We start from the raw sequence: 23656 nt of genomic DNA, 5'->3' as shown, positions 1-23656 counted from the left end.
AAAACTAACTAGTTTTTCCATACATATCCTTGATCATCTACATTCCAAGGGGTTATGAGTCTCAAAGAAAAAGCTTCAGTATGTAGAACCTGAGGTCAAATATTTAGGCCATTTAATAAGTGCAGGCAAGTGGAGAATAGAGCCAGAGCAAGATGAAGGCATCGTGTATTTACCCTTGCCTCAAACTAAGCATGAACTCAGAAAATTTCTAGGATTAGTTGGATACTGCTGCTTTTGGATTGGCTCATATGCCTTACACAGTAAGCTGCTATACCAGAAGCCTACTCAAGAAAAACCTGACTATCTCCTGTGGACTTCTTAGGAAGTCAACCAAATTGAGGAATTAAAAGAAAGACTTACGACTGCCCTAGTTTTAACTTTGGCTTATCTAGAAAAGTCCTTTCACCTTTTCGTCAATGTAAATAATGGAGTGGCTGTAGGAGTGCTTACCCAAAAGCACGGTTGCCGCCGGCAGCCTGTAGCCTTCTTATCAAAGGTTTTAGACCCAGTCACTTGTGGATGGCCTGAATGCATCCAATCTGTTGCTGCTACAGCAATATTAGTTGAAGAAAGCAGAAAGTTAACTTTTGGGGGGAAGTTGACTGCAAGTACACCCCAAGAAGTTAGAGCAATACTAAATAAAGAAGTCGGGAGATGGCTTACCACTCCAGAATCCTGAAATATGAAACCACTTTGCTAGAAAAAGATGATTTAACATTAACTGCTGATAATTCACTCAACCCAGCAGGTTTCTTAACAGGAGATCCAAATCTAAATAGGGAGCACCTATGTCTCAATTTAATTGACTACCAAACAAAGGTTAGACCAGACCTAGGGGATACCACCTTCAAAACAGGATGACACTTATTCATAGATGGTTCCTCCTGGGTGATTGAGGGAAAAAGACACAATGGGTATTCAGCAATTGATGGAGAAACTCTTGAAGAAACAGAGTTAGGCAAATTGCCTAATAACTGCTCTGCCCAAACTTGTGAGTTGTTTGCACTCATCCAAGCTTTAAAGTGATTGCAGGAAGGAACCATCTATATTGATTCTAAATATGCCTTTGGGATGGCCCACACATTTGGAAAAATTTGGACTAAACAAGGTCTTATTAATAGAAAAAGCCAAGACCTTGTTCACAAGGAGTTAATCACCCAAGTATTAGATAACCTTCAGTTGCCCGAAGAAGTAGCTATTGTTCATGTTCCCGGACAACAGAAAAACCTTTCTTCTGAAAGCTAGGGAAGCAACTTAGCAGATCAGATAGCCAAACAGATTGCCTTTTCATCTGGAACACCTGTCTTTCACTTAACCCCTAGTCTTCCCCTACTGCAGTCCCTGTCTTCTCAGCCATGGAGAAAGAAAAATTAATAAAAATAGGGGCCAAAGAAAACTCAGAAGGAAAATGGGTATTACCAGACCAAAGGGAAATGCTATCCAAGCCCCTCCTGAGAGAAATCCTGTCTCACTTCCATCAAAAGACCCATTGGGGACCCAAAGCCATGTTTGACACAGTTCTCAGAGTTCACGGATGTATAGGAATTTATACCTTGGCCAAACAAGTCACGGACAGTTGCTTAATATGTAAAAAAAAACAACAAACAAGTTATAAAGAAACCTCCCTTGGTAGGTAGGAATCCAGGGCTAAGACCATTCCAAAGTATTCAGAGTGACTACACTGAAATGCCCCTAATAGCTCATCTAAAGTATTTGTTATTAATAGTAGATCACCTCACTCACTGGGTTGAAGCTATTCCCTTTTCAAATGCAATGGCCAATAATGTAGTAAAAGCACTAAATGAAAATATAGTGCATAGATTCGGACCAACAGAGAACATTGACTCAGACAATGGAACCCATTTCACAGCACATGTCATTAAAAAGTTGTCCCAAGACCTAGACATTAAATGGGAATATCATACACCTGGGCATCCATCTTCATCAGGGAGAGTAGAAAGGATGAATTAAACTTTAAAAAATCACTTAACCAAATTGGTTGTAGAGACTCAGTTACCATGGACCAAATGTCTTCCTATTGTCCTGTTAAGAATCCAAACTACACCTCAAAAGGATATAGGCCTTTCTCCTTATGAAATGCTCTATGGACTGCCCTATGTACACTCCACTACTGTATCCCTACATTTGAGACAAAAGATCAATTCCTCAGTAATTGCATATTTGGTCTCTCCTTTACCTTCTCTTCTCTTAAAGCCAAAGGTCTCTAGGCCACCCCTAGAGTTCCTGGTCCATTAGCACCAGCCCAGGGATCACATCCTCCTCAAAAGCTGGAAAGAAGGAAACCTTGAGCTGGCCTGGGAGGGACCCTACCTAGTGCTCCTGACTATTGAAACTGCAGTCCAGACAGCAGAGAAAGGATGGACCCATCACACTCAAGTCAAGAAAGCACCATCACCCCCGAAGTCATGTGCCATTATTCCAGGGGAAAACCCCCTCAAACTAAAGTTAAGAAAAATTTAACTATCTTCCATCTATTTTATTACTCTTTCTTCTTTTCTCCTTCCAATGCTGACCACCTTATCATTAATGTAGCTAAATCAAACACACCCCAAGTTATTACGTTTGATGCTTGTCTAGTCATACCCTGTAGAGATCTCCAAAGTCAGAGGCAACTCTCAGCCTCAGAAAAGTATGTCCGCCCCTTTAAAGTGAAAGGCTCCCCCTATCAAGACTCTTGTTCCTTAACAAATATAGAAAAACAAGTCTGTCATAGCTGGAATGATGTCCTGTTGATAACCGAATATCAAGGCTGGACCTCATCAGCGGGTGGTTGTATGGTGAATGTATGGTTTATCCTTAAAACCATACATTCATTTCACTAAGGAGAGCACCTCCCCTAATTGCCAGTATAACCAATGTAATCCCATATAAATTTCTATTCTCATTCCCACATCTACTGATCCTAAACCTACTTTAAGTCGCTTCTATGGCACAGGAGCCAACTTGGCTGCACAGAGCTCAGAGAGTCTTTTGAAATGCATTTTATTAATCCTTCATTCTCTTCACCCCCTTCCTTCTCTTCTCCTTCTGAGCTTTCTTCTAATCAGACTGCCATCTCTTCTGTACCTAATGATAATACTAAAGTAGATATTGTAGCAGAAGATGATATAAGGCAAACTTCAGCAATTGAAACAGGATATCAAGATGTAAATATCTGGTTGGAATGGATCAAATATTCTGTCTCACATTAAATAAAAGCAATTGTTATGCTTGTGCACTCGGCCGGCCAGAGGCCCAGATCATCCCCTTTCCACTCGGATGGTTTCCCAGTTGACTGGGCATGGGCTGCATGGTGGCTCTCTTCCAAGATTCCATGGCTTGGGGCAACAAATCATGGCAACCTCTCTCTCTGCTATATCCCAAAATCCAACATCCTGTGGGTCAGCCCCCGAGGGCCATTCAGCTTCCGTCTTCTGATGTCAATTTCACCTCGTGTCTCTCATAACAGAGGGAGAATTTAGTGTTCCTTGGAAGCTTAGTGGGATGCAGTGATCTTAAGCCTTTCCAGGAGCTTACTCTTCAGTCTCCCCTTAGTCATCCTCAAGCAGATGTATGGAGGTATTGTGGTGGACCCTTACTGGACACTCTGTCAGGTAACTGGAGCAGTACTTGTGCTTTTGTCCAATTGGCTATCCCTTTCACCCTGGCATTTCATCAACCAGGAAAAGAAAAAACACAAAGCCATAAAATAAGAGAAGCCCCTTATGGGTCTTTTGACTCTGAAGTTTATTTAGACGCAATTGGAGTCCCACAGGGGGTACCTGATAGGTTCAAAGACCGAGATCAAATAGCTGCAGGATTTGAATCATTATTTCCATGGGTAACTATTAATAAAAATGTAGATTGGATTAATTATATCTACTATAACCAGCAACGATTTATTAATTACACTAGAGATGCTGTCAAAGGAATAGTTGAGCAATTAGGACCTACTAGTCAAATGGTTTGGGAAAATAGAATGGCCCAAGACATGATGTTAGCTGAAAAAGGTGGAGTTTGTATTATGATCAAAACTCAATATTGCACCTTTATCCCAAACAATACTGCCTCTGACAGAAGCATAAGAAAGGCTTTACAGAGACTGACTGCTTTGTCCAATGAAATAGCTAAAAATTCTAGAATTGATAGCCTTCTTTCAGGATGGCTAGAAAGATGGTTTGGTAAATGGAAAGGAGTCATGGCCCCAGTCTTCATTTCTCTTGCAGTCATGATAGGTGTGCTTATTCTTGTTGGGTGTTGCATCATACCATGCATCCGTGGGCTGGTACAAAGGCTTATAAAGACAACACTCACTAAAACCTCCCTTCATGTTCCTCCACCCTATTCAGATAAGCCTTTCCTTTTAGAAGACCAAGTTGAACAGCAAAGCCAGGACATGTTAAAAAGGTTCGAAGAGAAGGGATTATAAAAATTTTAAAGGGAAGAATTGTAAGAGACAATGAATCTTTCTGAGTTTCTCTTCAAAAGATTTAGCCTGTTAACTTCCTTACTCTTTGTTCTCCAACTCAACTTTCTTGTTTTTCCTTGCCAACAGTTACTGTAAACAGCCTACCTCCTTCCCATCAGTTCTAATCAATAACTCACATCTGTTCCCTTGGTTACCTGTACCCATTGTTTCCTTGAAACTGCATATCTCACACACGCCATCACTGTACCTCACGTCCGCCTCCCTTCCATATCTGGAAAAATATTTACAAGTAGCCAATCAGATCAGCTCAGATTGTGCGGTCTGACCCCAGCCCACGGTGGAAGAACACAGAAATAGGGATCGTGTTAGGGATATAAAAACCCCATGGTATCCTTTGTTTGTTGTGCACTTGTGATCTTGATTGATAGGAGTGGCACCCTTTTGCAAAAGTAAATTGCCTTGCTGAAGAAACTAAATTTATATTCAAGTGCTGTTTCTTTTGCGGCATCAGAAATTCATTTATAACAAGTTCAACTTACTATTTTTGTGGTGGAAAAACATTTATCTGAAATGTATGATTAATTTTAATTTTATTTTTACTTTTCCTTTTATTAAGTTGGTTAAATGTATACTTAAAATATATTATGGAGTGCATAGACCTATTTTTGTAAAATTTTTATCACGTTCCTTCAATCTGTTCATTCTACTAAGTTTATATTCTTATATGTATACTTATATAAACAGTGATGTTTAAAATGATTCTCACTAAATGTTAATAATGGTTATTTTAAGAGTAGTTAGAATTTGTGGTGAGTTTTTATTTCTTCTTTTTGTATTTTTGTATTGCTTTAATTTTTTCAAAACAAAGATGTATAATTTATAGAGAAATAGCAGTCATTATTCTAAGATCAATAAAGGAGGAGACCACTAACAGGAGAACAAGGGAAAAGCAAGTATGGAATATATGGGACCAAATAATTTTCTATCCTGTCTCTTGGATCTGCAGCTGGCTTCTTTCAAACTGTGTGAGTGCCTTTATGATGCAAATACAAGATTAATTCCCCTGATGTTTTGCTACTGAGCCAGAACTTTACATGTTCAAGAATATGGTCACTATATTGCTAGACTATGTCCACTGAAGTTGGAAATAAAATGCACAGGTATAATTTTTCAAGATATGGTTTGTCAACTAGCAGCACTGGCATCACCTGGATACCTGTTAGATATACAGAATCTCACCTTACCTGACATACTCAATCGGAATTTACATTGTAACAAGATCCCCTGAAAGATCTGTATAAACATTTAAGTTTGAAAAGCACTGCTTTAAAAGATCTAATGGCTCAGTTTTCCAATAAGGATGTTGAACAGTGGCTTACATAAAGCTATAGAGATTAATCCTATAGTGGGTTTGCAGAAAGGAGAAAAAAAGATTTTTTTTCTGTGCACATGAAATTATTCATTCCACAATTTAGCTGTGTTTTATAGGCTATGGGGACCATCTTTGGTGTGGCTGGGCATCTACACATTTTTAAACATATTCAGAGTGATGTCAGGGGATTTCCAGGAAAACAGACACAATGGTTGATGGTTAAAGAAGAAAAGGGAAAGCTTTCTTGTTTGCTGGCTTGTTTTGTTAGCACAAGACATGAAGAATCAGGCTGAGGGTAGAGTTAATTAGCATTATCGAAAGTGAAAAAAATAGCATTACCTGCAAGAGTTGTCAGCACTTGTAATTCTTTTTCCAAACTGTCTAAGGCACATTGATCAGTAGTTTCATATAAGGAAAGCTCATTCTGGTCAGTAATATCAATATATTCAATTTCTGAAATTTCAGAAGCAGCTCTAGACAATGATTGAGCAGCTGCACTTCTTGATCGACAAGGAGAGGATGAAAGGCAGCTGGAGCTCTCTTTAACAGAGTTGGAAAGTGGAAAATTTGATGTTGAAGGTCTCTGTGATTTCCAATCTAAAATTAAAAATAAAAAGATTTTAAATCAACTTTTAAAAATTTGAATGAGTAGTTAAAGATACAAGTTACCAGGTCCCTGCACACAGAGAAGTTAAGTTCATGTAACAGAGTTTATGCAAAATGAACTTTGACTATCACCCTTTCTAGCTAACCACATTTTCTTAATCTCAAATTACTTTTCCAGTGTCATAAAGAACACTTTTGTGTATTTTTTTCCCTAATTTTCCTATATTCAGAGAAAAACAAACTAATTTTAATATTCACAAAGGAAAATATCTATAAGTCAACTTCATAAAGAAATAACACACAATTTTATAATGTATTCCAAAGCCAAGCACTATGACATGTGTCTTAAATTCCAGGACAATACCACACTATACTTTGCAAGAAAAAACCCTTAGAAAAAGCATGGTGCCACTTCCTAGTGAACCAATTTTACCTGATGAGCTGTAATTTATTCTTACATTTAAAAATATGGCAACAAAACAGACTAATTTACAAAATCTACATGAATATTTGGAAAAACACAGGCTTTAAAGAAATTGAGATCACATCTCTAATTTTCCGAAGGATGAGCTCACTCTCTTCTGGAAAAGTTCCAGAAGCACCCATCTCTGTCAGGTTATTACATTGTTCCACTAGGACAGACACTACTTTGTCTTGATCTATTTTGAAAGTCAACTTAGCTGGTTTCTTCAACACGTTTGCTTCTTTCACATGAGGAAAAAAAAAAATCTCTTCAAATCTTACACTAACACAACATAACTAATTTCTAATTTGGTACTTCTCACAAAATATTACTTAATAAGACCAAGAGAGTTTTCAAGGTACATATTTAAAAATTTGTAGGGCAGGTAAATGCTTTAATGTAATAAATTATTGTTCTGATTTAGGTAAATATGTTTATAGTAAACATAATTATATTATAAGATAACTTTGCACTCCCTTAACACAAACTGGCTTTGTAAAACTATTAGGTGAGTTAATGGGCAATTGTCATTATCATAAAAACCCTAATTTGATGGAACCTATGCCATAGAACATTGTTTTCATTCTAGCGACTCAATGAAAAATATAAAATTCAAAAAAGTGACTACAGGCGGTCATCATGTATTAAGTATTTAATGACCATTGAGTTGATGTTGTTGTTGTTGTTGTTGTTTGGTTGAGACGCAGTCTTGCTCTGTCACTAGTGCAGTGGTGCGATCTCGGCTCACTGCAACCTTTGCCTCCCAGGTTCAAGCAATTCTCCTGCCTCAGCCTCCCAAGCTGGGATTACAAGCACGTGCCACCACACCCAGCTAATTTTTGTATTTTTTGTAAAGACAGGGTTTCACCATGTTAGCCAGGATGGTCTTCATCTCCAGACCTCATGATCTGCCTGCCTCGGCCTACCAAAGTGGAGTTTGTCTTTTTTTAACTCGAAAAAAAAAAATCTACTTCGAATGTGTCTAATACTTCAGAAGACTCTGAATACAGTATGTAATTATTTAAGCAATTAAAATTGACCAAGGTAAGTTTCAAAGGGTACCAACTTTAATGAAAATTTCAGAAATCAATTTTTAAAATAATTTTTATTGAAATAAAATTATGAATAAGTTAAAATAAGACTGATCCTTTGTGTCTATTTGTGCTCAGAGAAAAATAACAGGCTAAAATATGCCTAAGTGTTAAAAACATATATATAAAATTATCCCTGAGAGTTATTTTTTTTATTTTTATGACTATAAGTTAGAAATGATTTCCTCTTTTATCTATAATATGTAAAGAACCATATTTATAGCAATCAAGAACCAAACTCTCCATGTCTACATAAGGAAGCAATAGTAGGGGCGCTAACAGTAGCCACACAAGTCAGTGAGTGTAACAATAATTCACAATATAAACCAAAAGTTCTACTCTATGGGGTAAGCCACATTTTAGTATCTGTACAATGGTATGTCTCAGTCAAGGTAAAATTTAAAGGAATTTACAACTCTTACTTTAAAAAAAAACAAACCAAAGGAAAATGCTATGAGTAAGGACTGGACTTCTGCCAATTCACAGAAATGAAGAAAGAAATATTTAATATAATGTAGATGCCCTTCAGAAAATCTAGAAGAGTACAAACACTTACAAGAACATTTGATTGTCACAGTATTTAAAGGTAATTGATCCCCATTGAGAAAAAGGACACAAAGGACAGGTCAGACTTATGCTTAGCACACAGCAAAGAAACAGACCATCTTTCTTACTGGAAATATGCTCAAAGTGTAATTTAAAGTAACTAAAAGACAGAAAGAGATAGAAGAGGCCCCAATTTGATTACTGATTCTGTTATTGTTCTTTTAAGTCAATATATCATTCTTTCTAATGCTTAATATATAAGGGTATAATGTTGCTGTTAAGTTTAAGATATAAGACAACATTAATACTGGCACTAATTAAAAATGCCATGATTGAGGGGATCATTCCATAATTTTAAAAAAATCTCAGTTTGTCGATTAAAAGCGTAAGAAGTTACTTCTGGAGTAACGTGCGCCATCACTGTCAATGCAATCGTAAGAAATTATTGATTAGCACTGATCAGTTATATTCTAAATGTAACAAAATTAAATTTCCTTGGTGTTAACTAAAGAATATATGCTCTATGATTACTAATAAACTAAGCCAACTATTGGGAAGACAAAATTCAATAGTGCCTTCAAATTATATGAATGGGTACAATATTACTGGTAAGGATATAAAAAATAGGAGTAAAAAACTGAATACTATTTAATATGATGATAACCAGTATTGCTATTCTAAATACAAAGTTAGAATTAAATAAAATGTAACTATAGCAACATGATTTTAGGTAGTGTTTTAATAACAAATAATATTCTTATCAAAAGACCCAGTATTTTGATCTTAAAGCTTGCAAAACACTATTGTCTATTGACATTCTTATTCCATTATATCAACTGCTGAGAATTTATACATAAAAAGAATTCTTAGAAAATACATTTCTCAAAACATATAGAAATTTGATTTCACAGCACGGTTAAGTGGAAAGAATACTAAACTAGGTAGCTAAGAATGCTATTGTGTTATCCTATAGAATTAGAAATCAGCTTATGACCTGTGAAATACAAAATTCAGGAACTGGATAGTACAATATCTTAAATTTATTCCAACTCTGAGAACTTGTGAATTAATACTCAATCAAATTCAATTATAAAATTATTTATCACCTCCTAAAACTGCCAGGCACTGTGTCAGGATTGGGGTATTCAAAAGTGAGTAAGACATTGCCTCTACCCTCAAGTTGCGCTCCAAACTAACACACAGTTCTACTAGCCTACTCTGCTAATTGGAAAGCACTTACTGAGCACTTACAATAGGCCAGGCCCTGTTCTATTACTGAAGATACACCAACAAACAGGACAGGCTAGTTCTTGATTTCTTTCCAACCAAGGGTAAGAGAGAGCAGGAATAAAGCTAATAAGATGATGTTAAATAGTGATAGCTTTTACAAGAAAGATAAAAGAAGGTAAATGTGATAGAGGGACTCAAAAGACCAGCACTAGATAGGGTGGTGTCGGAAGGCCTCTCTATGGAGGTAGCATCTGGACTGAGGCTGAATAATGGAAAAGAACCAATCATATGAAGAGTGAGAGAATGGAGAGGGAAATTTCAGAGCATCCTGGATAAGAGATAAGATCTAATTCTAAGGCTAAGAAGTGAGTAAGAGAGTAGCTTAAGAACAGAAAGAAAGCAAATGTGGCTACAGTGTAGGAGAAGATGCAGTTAGGAGACATGGGTAGCCAACCAAGGTGCTGCTGTGTGATACATGGTAAGGCATACTTTTTTCTACTTTCTATAGGAATCCATGGAATGCTTTAGGCAATAGAATGGCATGATACAATATATGGTTTATATTTATGGAAAGTATGATTCACTTCCTATAAGCTATAAATATTAATATATAAGCTATAAATATCAATACTGTTATGAGTATAAACAACTCAACTCACTGACTATAAATAGTAGAATATAATGGAAATGAATTATAGCAACATAGTTTTGGGAGAAGTAAAAGTGAAAATAGGAGACAAATGAGAGATTACAAATGACTTGGGCTAATCTTGAATAGTGAAGGTAAAAGTGGTCAGAATTGGGCTCGATTTTAGAGCTGAAATCAGGAGAATCTAAAGATAAATAGGATGCACTGAGTGAGAGGCAAGATGACCCCCAGATTTCAGATTTAATCAATGTTTGGATAGAGTTGCCATTTCCAGAGGCAGGAAGATGGGGTGGGGGAGGATTAAGTTGTGGCAGGGATGGGAAGAATGAATGAACTTGCTGCTAAACACACATAGCTATGATGTCTTTACATTCATGGGTTTTTAATTTTTATGGAAATGGGAATTCCATTATATGCTGGCATACAAGATTTCTGTAATTTGTGACAGAGTCAGGCAATTTTTAGTTTAGTTTAGGCCACTATCCCTGTTTAGAAAGCCATTTCCTAACTTCTCTGACTGGTAAATATTGTAACTTTAAAGACTTAACTGAATGTTACCTAGTCTCTAATATCTTGCCAATCTACATTTTTCAATAGCAAGGTCATTATTTTATCATCCCTATTTCTAAAAAATACCCCGCTTATATATCTAACTATTATAGTTAATAGGACATATTATCATTAATTACCTATTAATATCCAAAAGTAAATTACTCATAGCTCTTTTTATAAAACTTATATGTGGTATAGTTTACATATTCACACACACATTTTATATGTATCAAAAAATTTATAACAGTTTTCTCAGAATAAGGTATTCAGACTGTCTATATTAGTATAAAAAGGAGTTGTTGTTGTTCAAAAAATAAATGCAATTTCCTAGGCATTATCTCAGCCTTAATTAATCAGAATCCCTAAGAGTCAGATCCAGAAATCTGCATTACAAGAGGTTTCCCAGGTGATTACACTCATACTGACTTTTGAGAAACTTTATACTGGACTCTAAGCTCTTGAGCAATAGAGATAAGAGTTTGTTTTGTATAACCAGTGTCTGGCAGTAGTGCTTCAACAATTTTTTTTTTTTCTTTTTTTTGAGATGAAGTCTTGCTCTGTCTCCCAGGCTGGAGTGCAGTGGCATGATCTTGGCTTGCTGCAAGCTCCGCCTCCCGGGTTCAAGCAATTCTCCCGCCTCAGCCTCCCGAGTAGCTGGGACCACAGGCACCCGCCATCATGCCCAGCTAATTTTTTGTATTTTTTAGTAGAAATGGGGTTTCACTGTGTAAGCCAGGATGGTCTTGATCTCCTGACCTCATAATCCACCTGCTTCAGCCTCTCAAAGTGCAGGGATTACAGGTGTGAGCCACCATGCCCAGCCAACAAATGTTTTTTATAGCAAATTATTGATTTTGACTGATCTGTCCAAACTGATACTTAAAAGCATTTGACTACTGATTTGTAGATTTGTCTTTGTAATAAATTTCTCATAGCATGTATATGAATTTGTTTTCATCAATATACAGTGACTTATAACAGTTTGTTCTGATTGCCTCAGAGGGAAGCAACCCGAATTTTTGAAGCTGACATAGACTTTGATGTAAAAATAGGCATCTAATTATAGAGCCCAAAAAACCCATAAATACATTGTTTTCTCCCTAAAAAGTTTTATATCTGACAGATTCTCAACATAAATGCATATAGAAAGGATCTAAGCTAGCCAGAGAGTTTTAATCATAGATTTTAGGGCAAGAGAGACATAATAAATCTTATATGGAGAGACGAATCATATGCAATTAAATTTCTGCCTTGAAGATAGCCTTTAAACCAACGCAAATAGCCCACTTTCTCAAGTATTCCTCCTAAACTGTGAGCTTAATAAGATCAGGGAATATTACTTATGTATCCCTTTTATCCTCAGGGCCAAGCCAAGTGCTAATATCCTCAATATATATACTGAATTACCCGAATTCATTAGTTATATACTACAACTTCCTACTTTGGCATAAAGCAAACCCATTATAGCTGGTAAAATGGGATAACAGTAATGTTCTAATAATACTAGTGATTTTAATGATGTCATATACTCTGTATAAACTCATTAGGAAAGTACTAAAATAGACATTCAGTATGTCAAAAGAATTATTCTATGGAAAATCTTATAATTACTTTGTTTAGAGAATAGAGTTAATGAACTGAAATGAAGATTCCAGGGTCAGTACATACAGAATTATATTTAGAACTAAGCTTTCTCAATCCCAGCAATAAGCATCTTAAGCTAAGTCAATCATTTCACATATGGTTCTGTCTGATCATAATATAGGTAAAGAGTAGGCAAAATCTGGTATAAACATACTGCTTCCTGAGTGAGTAATGAAACTGAGTACGTATTTCATAAGGATTGTTCAAAATATGCCATACTCTTAACTACACTTTGCAAATGTTATTTCCTAATACATTGCTACAGAAAATAACTAAGATGATAATTCATGCCTTTGGAAAAATGAGTACACTTATTTTTGTGCTTTGGTTTTGGAAGAAAAGTCGAGGACATTTAGTTAAAATGAATGATTTTAAATCACAGAACTTCAAAAATTAAATTTCGGGTGCCTACTAAACTGCTAATAAAGCTAACTACTAAAGAAAGTAAGCTGCCAACATGGCACCGCTGCCTTTGAGTCAATGTTACCCATCTTTTGCTGTTTTCTACTTGATGATGGACTCTGAGCACCCTGCAGAACACCCAAGACAATTGCATTATCAGCATGTTCACTTAAGCTATGGTCTGGAATCCATTCTCTGTCTTCTGAAATTGAAAAATAATAAGATAATATAAAGTTTAAAAAGAAGAAAATCAATTTTATTAGTTTTGTATTTATGTCTTACTGGACAATATTTAACTGAATAAACAATATTTATAACAGTGATATATATTATGAAATACAAAATCTTATTACAAAATAAAAATCATTGAATTAAAATATTTTAATTTTAAAAATTTAAAAAGTATAGACTGGGTGTGGTGGCTTACGCCCGTGATCCCAGCACTTTGGGAGGCCGAAGCGGGTGGATCACCTGAGGTCAGGAGTTTCAGAGCAGCCTGGACAACATAGTAAAACCTTGTCTCTACTAAAGATACAAAAATTAGCCAGGCATGGTGGTGTGTGCCTGTAGTCCCAGCTACTTGGGAGGCTGAGGCAGGAGAATCACTTGAACCCAGCAGGCGGAGGATGCAGTGAGCCGAGATCATGCCATTGAACTCCAGACTGGGCAACAAGAGAGTGAAACTCCATCTCAAAAAAAAAAAAAAAAAAAAAATTAAAAAAGTATATAACAATGCAACATAAAGTATTATTGTTTCTACATGAATAAACACATTTGAATACATAAGATGCCTAAGAATATAGATGTCACCAAGATGTAGCTTTCAAAATGGAAACCAAAAAATCATGAAGAGAAGATAGTCAAATAGGAATAGCTCCAGTCTGTAGCTCCCAGTGATATTGACACACAAGGCGAGTTTTCTGCATTTCCAACTGAGGTACCTCTCACTGGGACTGGTTTATCTCCTTGGGTCTGGTCGGACAGTGGGTGCAGCCCAAGGAGGGCAAGCTGAAACAGGGTGTGGTGTCACCTCATCTGGGAAGGCAAGGGGTTGGGGAACTCCCTCTCCTAGTCAAGGGAAGAAATTAGGGACTGTACCGTGCACTCTGGTTCTGATACTGCACTTTTCCCATAGTCATCACAACTCTCAGACCAGGAGATCCCTTCCAGTGTCTATGCCACTACGGACCTGGGTTTCCAGAACAAAACTGGGCGGCCACTTGAGCAGACACCAATTTAGCCACAGGAGTTTATTTCTCATACCCCAGTGGCACCTGGAACACCAGCGAGACAGAACCATTCACTCCTCTGGAAACGGGGCTGAAGCCAGGGAGCCAAGTGGTCTGGCTCATCAGATCCTACCCCCATGGAGCCCAGCAAGCTAAGATCCACTGGCTAGAAAGTCTCATGGCCAGCACAGCAGTCTGAGCATGACCTGGGATGCTCGAGCGTGGTGAGGGGAGAGGTGTCTGCCATTGTTGAGGCTTGAGTAGGCGATTTTACCCTCACAGTGTAAACAAAGCTGCTGGGAAGTTCCAACTGGGTGGAGCCCATGGCAGCTCAGCAAGGCCACTATGGCCAGATTGCCTTCTCAAGTTTCCCTCTCTGAAAAAAAAGGCAGCAGCCCCAGTCAGAGACTTATAGATAAAACCTCCATCTCCCTGGGATAGAGCACCTGGGGGAAGGGGCGGTTGTAGGCACAGCTTCAGCAGACTTAAACGTCCCTGCCTGGCAGCTCTGAAGAGAGCAGCAGATCTCCCAGCATAGTGTTTGAGCTCTGATAAGGGACAGACTGCTCCTCAACTGTATCCTGACTGGGAGACAACTCCCAGTAGAGGATGACAGACATCTCTTACAGGAGAGCTCTGGCTGGCATCTGGTGGGTGCCCCTCTGGGATGAAGCTTCCAGAGAAAGGAACAGGCAGCGATCTTTGCTGTTCTGCAGCCTCCACTGGTGATACCCAGGCAAACAGGGTCTGGGGTGGACCTCCAGCAAACTCCAACAGACCTGCAGCAGAGAGGCTTAACTGTTAGAAGGAAAACTAACAAACAGAAAGGAATAGTATCAACATCAACAAAAAGAACATCCACTCAGAGACCCCATCTGAAGGTCACCAACTTCAAAGACCAAAGGTAGATAAATCCATGAAGATGGGGAGAAACAAGTGCAAAAGGGCTGAAAATTCCAAAACCTGAATGCCTCCTCTCCTCCAAACGATCACAACGCCTCACCACCAAGGGAACAAAACTGGATGGAGAATGAGTTTGATTAATTAACAGATGTAGGTTTCAGAATGTGGGTAATAACAAACTCCTCCCAGCTAAAGGAGCATGTTCTAACCCAATGCAAGGAAGCTAAGAACTCTGAAAAAAAAGTTAGTCAAATTGCTAACTAGAATAAATAGAGAAGAACATAAATAACCTGCTGGAGCTGAAAAATACAGCACAAGAACTTCATGAAGCATACACAGTAGCCAAATAGATCAAGTGAAAGAAAGGATATCAGAGGTTAAAGATCAACTCAATGAAATAAAGCGAGAAGACAAGGTTAGAGAAAAGAGTGAAAAGAAATGAACAAAGCCTCCAAGAAATATGGGACTATGTGAAAAAAACAAATCTACATTTGATTGGTGTACCTGAAAGTGACAGGGAGAATAGAACCAAGTTGAGAAACACTCTTCAGGATATTATCCAGGAGAACTTCCCCAACCTACCAAGACAGGCCAACATTCAAATTCAGCAAATACAGAGAACACCACAAAGATATTCCTCGAAAAGAGCAACCCCATGACACATAATCATCAGATTCACCAAGGTTTCAATGAAGGAAACAATGTTAAGGGCAGCCAGAGAGAAAGGTTGGGTTACCCACAAAGGGAGGCCCATCAGACTAATTGCAGATCTCTTGGCAGACCAAGAGATTGTAGGCAGACCCTACAACCCAGAAGAGAGTGGGGATCAATATTCAACACTCTTAAAGAAAAGAATTTTCAACCCAGAATTTCACATCCAGCCAAACTAAGCTTCATAAGCAAAAGAGAAATAAAACCATTTACAGACAAGCAAATGCTGAGAGATTTGCCACCAGGCCCGCCTTACAAGAGCTTCTGAGGGAAGCACTAAACATGGAAAGGAACAAACAGTACTAGCCACTGCAAAAACCTACCAAATTGTAAAGACCTTTAATGCTATGAAGAAACTGCATCAACAAATGGGCAAAATAAACAGCTAGCATAATAACAGCAGGATCAAATTCACACCTAACAATATTAACCTTAAATGTAAATGGGCTAAATGCTCCAATTAAAAGACAGACTTACAAACTGGATAAAGAGTCAAGACCCATCAGTGTGTTATATTCAGGAACTCTATTTCATGTGCAAAGACACACATGGGCTCAAAATAAAAGAATGGAGAAAATTTTACCAACCAAATGGAAAGCAGAAAATAAGCAGGGGTTGCAATCTTAGTCTCTGATAAAACAGACTTTAAACCAACAAAGATCAAAAGAGACAAAGAACACCATTACATAATGGTAAAGGGATCAATGCAACAAGAAGAGCTAACTATCCTAAATATATATGCACCCAATACAAGCGCACCCAGATTCATAAAGCGAGTTCTTGGAGACTACAAAGAGATGCAGACTGCTACACAATAATAGTGGGAGATTTTAACACCCCACTGTCAATTTTAGACAGATCAACGAGACAGAAAATTAACAAGGATATTCAGGACTTCAACTCAGCTCTGAACCAAGTGGACCTAATAGACATCTACAGAACTCTCCACCCCAAATCAAAGGGATATACATTATTCTCAACACCACATCACACTTATTCTAAAATTGACCACATAATTGGAAATAAAACACTCCTCAGCAAATGCAAAATAATGAAAAGCATAACAAACAGTCTCTCAGACCATAGTGCAATCAAGTTAGAACTCGGTATTAAGAAATTCACTCAAAACTGCACAACTACATGAAAACTGAACAACCTGATCCTGAATAACTACTGGGTAAATAACAAAATGAAGGCAGAAATGAAGATGTTCTTTGAAACCAATGAGAACAAAGACACAATGTACCAGAATTTCTGGGACACATTTAAAGCAGTGTGTAGAGGGAAATATATAGCACCAAATGCCCACAAGAGAAAACTGGAAAGATCTAAAATGGACACGCTAACATCACAATTAAAAGAACTAGAAAAGCAAGAGCAAACAAATTCAAAAGCTAGCAGAAGACAAGAAATAACTAAGATCAGAGCAGAACTGAAGGAGATAGAGACATGAAAAACCCTTCAAAACACCAATGAATCTGGGAGCTGTTTATTTGAAAAGATCAACAAAGTAGATAGACCACTAGCCAGACTAATAAAGAAAAAAGAGAGAAGGATCATATAGATGCAATAAAAAATGATAAAGGGAATATCACCACCGATCCCACAGAAATACAAACTGCCATCAGAGAATACTATAAACACCTCTATGCAAATAAACTAGAAAATCTAGAAGAAATGGATAAATTCCTGGACACATACACCCTCCCAAGATTAAACCAGGAAGAAGCTGAATCCCTGAATAGACCAAAAACAAGTTCTGAAATTGAGGCAGCAATTAATAGCCTACCAACTGAAAAAAGTCCAGGACCAGATGTATTCACAGCAGAATTCTACCAGAGGTACAAAGAGGAGCTGGTACCATTCCTTCTGAAATGATTCTAAAAAATAGAAAAAGAGAGACTTCTCCCTGACCTATTTTTATGAGGCCAGCATCATCCTGATACCAGAACCTGATAGAGACACAACAAAAAAAGAAAATTTCAGGCCAATATCCCTGAAGAACATCTATGCGAAAATCCTCAATAAAATACTGGCATACCAATCCAGCAGCACATCAAAAAGTTTATCCATCACAATCAACTCGGCTTCATCCCTGGGATGCAAGGCTGGTTCAACATATGCAAATCAATAAATGTAATCCATCACATAAAGAGAACCAATGACAAAAACCATATGATTATCTCGATAGATTCAGAAAAGGCCTTCAACAAAATTCAACAGCACTTCATGCTAAAAACTCTCAATAAAACTTGATATTGATGGAACATATCTCAAAATAATAAGAGATATTTATGACAAACCCACAGCCAATATCATACGGAATGGGCAATACCTAGAAGCATTCCCTTTGAAAATTGGCACAAGACAAGGATGCCCTCTCTCACCACTCTTATTCAACACAGTATTGGAAGTTCTGGCCAGGGCGATCAGGCAAGAGAAAGAAATAAAGAGTATTCAGTTAGGAAAAGAGGAAGTCAAATTGTCTCTGTTTGCAGGTGACGTGATTATATATTTTGAAAACCCCATTGTCTCAGCCCAAACCTCCTTAAGCTGATGAGCAACTTCAGCAAAGTCTCACGATACAAAGTCATTGTGCAAAAATCACAAGCTTTCCTATACACCCCTAACAGACAAACAGAGAGCCAAATAATGAGTGAACTCTCATTCACAATTACTACAAAGAGAATAAAATACCTAGGAATACAACTTACAAGGGATGTGAAGAACCTCTTCAAGGAGAACTACAAACCACTGCTCAAGGAAACAAGAGAGGACACAAACAAATGGAAAAACATCATGCTCATGGATAGGAAGAATCAATATCATGAAAATGGCCATACTGCTGAAAGTAATTTTTATTTTCAATCCTGTCCCCATCAAGCTACCATTGAGTTCTTCACAGAATTGGAAAAAAACTACTTTAAATATCATATGGAACCAAAAAAGAGCCCACATGGCCAAGACAATCCTAAGCAAAAAGAACAAAGCTGGAGGCATCACACTACCTCACTTCAAACTATAATACAAGGCCACAGTAACCCAAAACAGCATTGTACTGGTACCAAAACAGATACATAGACCAAAGGAATAGAACAGAGGCCTCAGAAATTATACCATACATCTACAACCATCTGATTTTTGACAAACCTGGCAAAAACAAGTAAAAGAAAAGGATTCCCTATTTAACAAATGGTGTTGGGAAAACTGGCTAGCAATAAGCATAAAATTGAAACTGGATTCCTTCCTTACACCTTATACAAAAATTAACTCAAGATGGATTAAAGACTTAAATGTAAGAGCAAAAGCCATAAAAACCCTAGAAGAAAACCTGGCAATACCATTCAGGACATAGGCATGGGCAAAGGCTTCATGACTAAAACACCAAAACCAATGACAACAAAAGCCAAAATAGACAAATGGGATCTAATTAAGCTAAAGAGCTTCTGCACAGCAAAGAAGCTATCATCAGAGTGAACAAGCAACCTACAGAATGGAAGAAAATTTTTGCCATCCATCCGTTGGACAAATGGCTAATATTCAGAATCTAAAAGGAACTTAAACAAATTTACAAGAAAAAAACAAACAACCCCATCAAAAAGTGGGCAAAGGATATGAACAGACATTTCTCAAAAGAAGACATTTATGCAGCCAACAAACAAACAAACAAACAAAAAGTTTATCATCACCAGTCATTAGAGAAATACCAATCAAAACCACAGTGAGATACCATCTTATGCCAGTTAGAATGGTGATCATTAAAAATTCAGGAAACAACAGATGTTGGAGAGGATGTGGAGAAATAGGAGTTCTTTTACACTGTTGGTGGGAGTGTAAATTAGTTCAACCATTGTGGAAAACAGTGTGGTAATTCCTCAAGGATCTAGAACTAGAAATACCATTTGACTCAGCAATTCCATTACTGGGTATATACCCAAAGGATTATAAATCATTCTATTATAAAGACACATACATACATATGTTTGTTGCAGCACTGTTCACAATAGCAGACTTGGAACCAACCCAAATGCCCATCAATGATAGACTGGATAAAGAAAATGTGGTACATATACACCATGTAATACTATGCAGCCATAAAAAAGGATGAGTTCATGTCCTTTGCAGGGACGTGGATGACACTGGAAACCATCATTCTCAGCAAATATCACAAGAACAGAAAACCAAACACCACATGTTCTCACTCATAAGTGGGAATGAACAGTGAGAACAAATGGACACATCACACTGGGGCCTGTCAGGGCGTGGTGGGATAAGGGAGGGATAGCATTAGGAGAAATACCTAATATAGTGATGGGTTGATGGGTGCAGCAAACCACCATGGCACGTGTATACCTATGTAACAAACCTGCATGTTCTGCACATGTACCCCAGAACTTAAAGTAAAATTTAATAAAAAACATGAAGAAACAAAAAATTAGAATATATATAACTAGTAAGGAGATTAAATCTGTAAGAAAAAATTTGCCAATAAAGAAAAGTCCTGGACCTAATTGCATCACTGGTGAGTTCTATCACACATTTGAAGAAATAACGCCAGTCCTCAAACTTTTCCAAAAGATTGAAGAGGAGGGACACCAACTCAAACTGCGAGTCTACACCTACACTGATACTAATGCCAAACAAAGACACTACAAGTAAAAAAAACAGAACAATATCATTTATAATTAGTGATGTAAAAATCTTCAAAGTACTAACAAACCAAATTCAGCAGCATATTAAAAACAGTTATACATCATGATCAAATAACATTTATTTCTGAAATGTAAGGATGGTTCAGCATATGAAAATCCATCAATGTAATATACCACATTTATAGAGTGAAAGAAAAAAAAACCCACATAATCATCCCAATTTATGCAGAAAAAGCATTTGACAAAATCCAACACACTTTTATGATAAGAACACCTAACAAACTAGGAATAACACGGAAATACCTCTACATAATGAAAGTGATATGTTAATAAACCACAGCAAACATGAAACTCAATGATGAAAAAAAAGAACAATTCCTAAGATCTAGAGCAAGGCAAGGGTGATTGCTTTTGCTACTTCTATTCAATATAAGTAGCCAGAACAGACAAGAAAAAGAAACAAAATACATTTGAATTAGAAAGGAGGAAGTAAAGTTATCTTTGTTCATAGATGATGTGATCTTATATGTAGAAGACACTAAAGATTACACAAAAGTATGTTAAAATAAACGAAATCGGCAAAGTAGTAGATACAAAGTCAATAGGCAAATACCAATTGTATTTCTATATGCTAACAATGAACAATCTGAAAAGGAAAATAAAGGAACAATTCCATTCACAATAGCATCAAAAAGAAACAAACTTAGAAATCAACATAACCAAGGAGGTGAAAGACTTATGCAATGAAAACTATAACACATTGTCGAAAGAAACTAAAGAAGACACACATAAAGGGAAACATATCTTATGTTCATGAACTGGAGGAGTCAATAGTGCTAAGGTGCCAATGTTACCCAAAGTGATCTACATATTCAATATAATCCCTATCAAAAACTCAATGACGTTTTTCATAGAAATTAAAATTTAAAAAATCATAAAATTCACATGCAATCAACAGGGACCCTGAATAGCCAAAACAATATTAAAAACAAGAGCAAAGCTGGAAGACTCACACTTGCTGATTTCAAAACTTATTACAAAGATACTGTAATCAAAACAGTGTGATACTGGTACAAAGACAGACATATAGACCAATGAAATGCGGTAAACAACCCAGAAATATATCCTCACACATATGATCAAATTACAATTATTTGAAAAAAGTTATACTTATGGTATAAAACATATTTCGAAATATGTACATATTGTGGAATTGCTAAATCAAGTTAGTTAACATATATCTCAACTCACCAATAATTTTTTTGTGTGTCAGAAAACTTAAAATCTACTCTCTTAGCCAAATAATTTTTGACAAGGGTGCCGAGACCATTCAATGGGGGAAAGAAAGGTCTTTTCAACAAATTGTGCTGGAAAACTTGATATCCATATGCAAAATACTGAATCTGGACTTTTAATATCATGTACAAAAATAAACTCAAATCGATCAAAGACCTAAATATAAAACCTGAAACTACAAATACCTTAGAAGTATAGACCCATGACATTGGCTTTGGAAATGAACTATTCAATATGACATTGAAGGAACAGGCAAGAGCAACCAAAAAAATAGACAAATTGGACTTTATAAAAATTGGAAAAAATTACATCAAAAGACACTATCAACAGAGTGAAAAGGCAATCCACAGAATGGGAGGAAATAGTTACGAATAATATATCTTATGAAGAAGTAGTATCCAGAATATAATAAGGAACTCCTATAACTCAACATTGAAAAAACAAATAACCCAATTAAAATATGAGCTAAGTAACTGAATAGACATTTCTCCAAAGAGTATATACAAATGACTTAATAAGCACATGAAAAGATACTCAACACTACTAATCATGAGGAAAATGCAAATCTAAGCTACAATATTATACCACCTCAGACCCATGAGGATAACTACTCTCCCCCGCCCCTGCCAAAAAAAGAAAAGAACAAGTATTGTCAAGAATGTGTAACAATCGGAACTTTTGTGCACTATTGGCAGTAATGTAAAACACCAACCAGAAGGTGGCACATACTACTTACACGCCTTGCAGAACTCTGAGCCAAATAAACTTCTTTTATTTATAAATTATCTAGCCTTGGTTATTCCTTTATAGCAACACTAAAAGGTCTAAAATAACCACACTTCTAAATGCTAAAAATAATCTTTCCTAGTTTCATTATAAGTCATAGTTTCTCACATTCTGATAGTAACCTTAAATGTAAATATATAGCAACTAATACAAGGTCAATAATTTTAGGCAAGAAGAAAATTATTTTATCCATCGAACAGAACTGCCCAGTGTTTCCTAAGATGAGAACAGACTGTTTTAGAAAAATGAGCTAGAACTTTACCTGCAAGTGTAATCCTAGTACTGGAACTGTTGCATTCTAAACGATGAGAAGGAAGTAAGTTGAGTCTTTCATTTGCATCAAAAATAAAGAATCTCTCAAGTCCTTGATATTGTTTTGTTATAGGCTTCTTTCTGCAGGCTATTTCTTGTAACAACTAAGAAACAAAATATTCAACATTATAAAGTTTATTTTCTAACTCATTAACACAAACAAGCATATTCATTTATTAGATACCTACTATATACTTGGCACAAATTCTTCCCTCATCAAGTTTAGTTTCTAACAGTGGAGACGAATAGTAACACAACATTTTTGTATATAGTAAGTTCTAACTACCGTTATAGTGATTCTCTGAAAGTTGATATTAATCCAAAAAGGACAGAAATTCATGAAATAAAATATTTTTTTTCTCTTTCTTCCTTTATTTTCATCCCTCAGTGTCCTTGCACATAAATTATCCTGGAATTCAGAGTTACTTCCACATGCAGTGGCTGTGAACTAGTGTCTTTGTCTATATATAAAATAATTTCAAAATTGAAGTTAAAATACCAAGGGGAAATATCTGACCTGACAATGGTCATGGAAAAAAATGTAAGTTAACAAAACACCCATCATGAAGCAAATATACAAGTAGGAAACTGAGGCAAGAGGAAGATAAGTAATTTATGAAGTTTATATAGCTAGAAACTAGCAGACCTAGGCTTTGAATATAGGTCTGACTGATTTGAAACGTAGACTTATCCTGCCACCCTATTAAGTCATTTTTATACGTTCTTATTCTAGAATTGAATATAACTGGGATTTTAAAAAATGTGAATCCAGTAGAAACAGAT

At 36.6% G+C, this 23656-nt stretch overlaps 1 protein-coding gene across 2 annotated transcripts in view; it reads right to left on the bottom strand.

The window, feature by feature from the left end:
* Nucleotides 1-23656, bottom strand: part of ZBBX (zinc finger B-box domain containing) — a 130132-nt gene that overhangs the window by 31155 nt on the left and 75321 nt on the right. The window contains exons 15-17 of one of the 2 annotated variants that reach the window (XM_007972191.3): nucleotides 22824-22977; nucleotides 13070-13186; nucleotides 6141-6398 (exon numbers count right to left, since the gene is read on the bottom strand). In XM_007972191.3, the coding sequence (XP_007970382.3) occupies nucleotides 6141-6398; nucleotides 13070-13186; nucleotides 22824-22977 (529 nt within the window). The remainder of the gene's footprint in view (nucleotides 1-6140; nucleotides 6399-13069; nucleotides 13187-22823; nucleotides 22978-23656) is intronic. The other variant, XM_007972198.3, reaches the window with a different exon arrangement.

The sequence above is a fragment of the Chlorocebus sabaeus genome, chromosome 15, assembly GCF_047675955.1.
Source record: "Chlorocebus sabaeus isolate Y175 chromosome 15, mChlSab1.0.hap1, whole genome shotgun sequence".
NCBI lineage: Eukaryota > Metazoa > Chordata > Mammalia > Primates > Cercopithecidae > Chlorocebus > Chlorocebus sabaeus.
The sequence above is the reverse complement of the archived record's forward strand: the minus strand, read 5'-3'. Positions and strand labels throughout refer to the sequence as shown.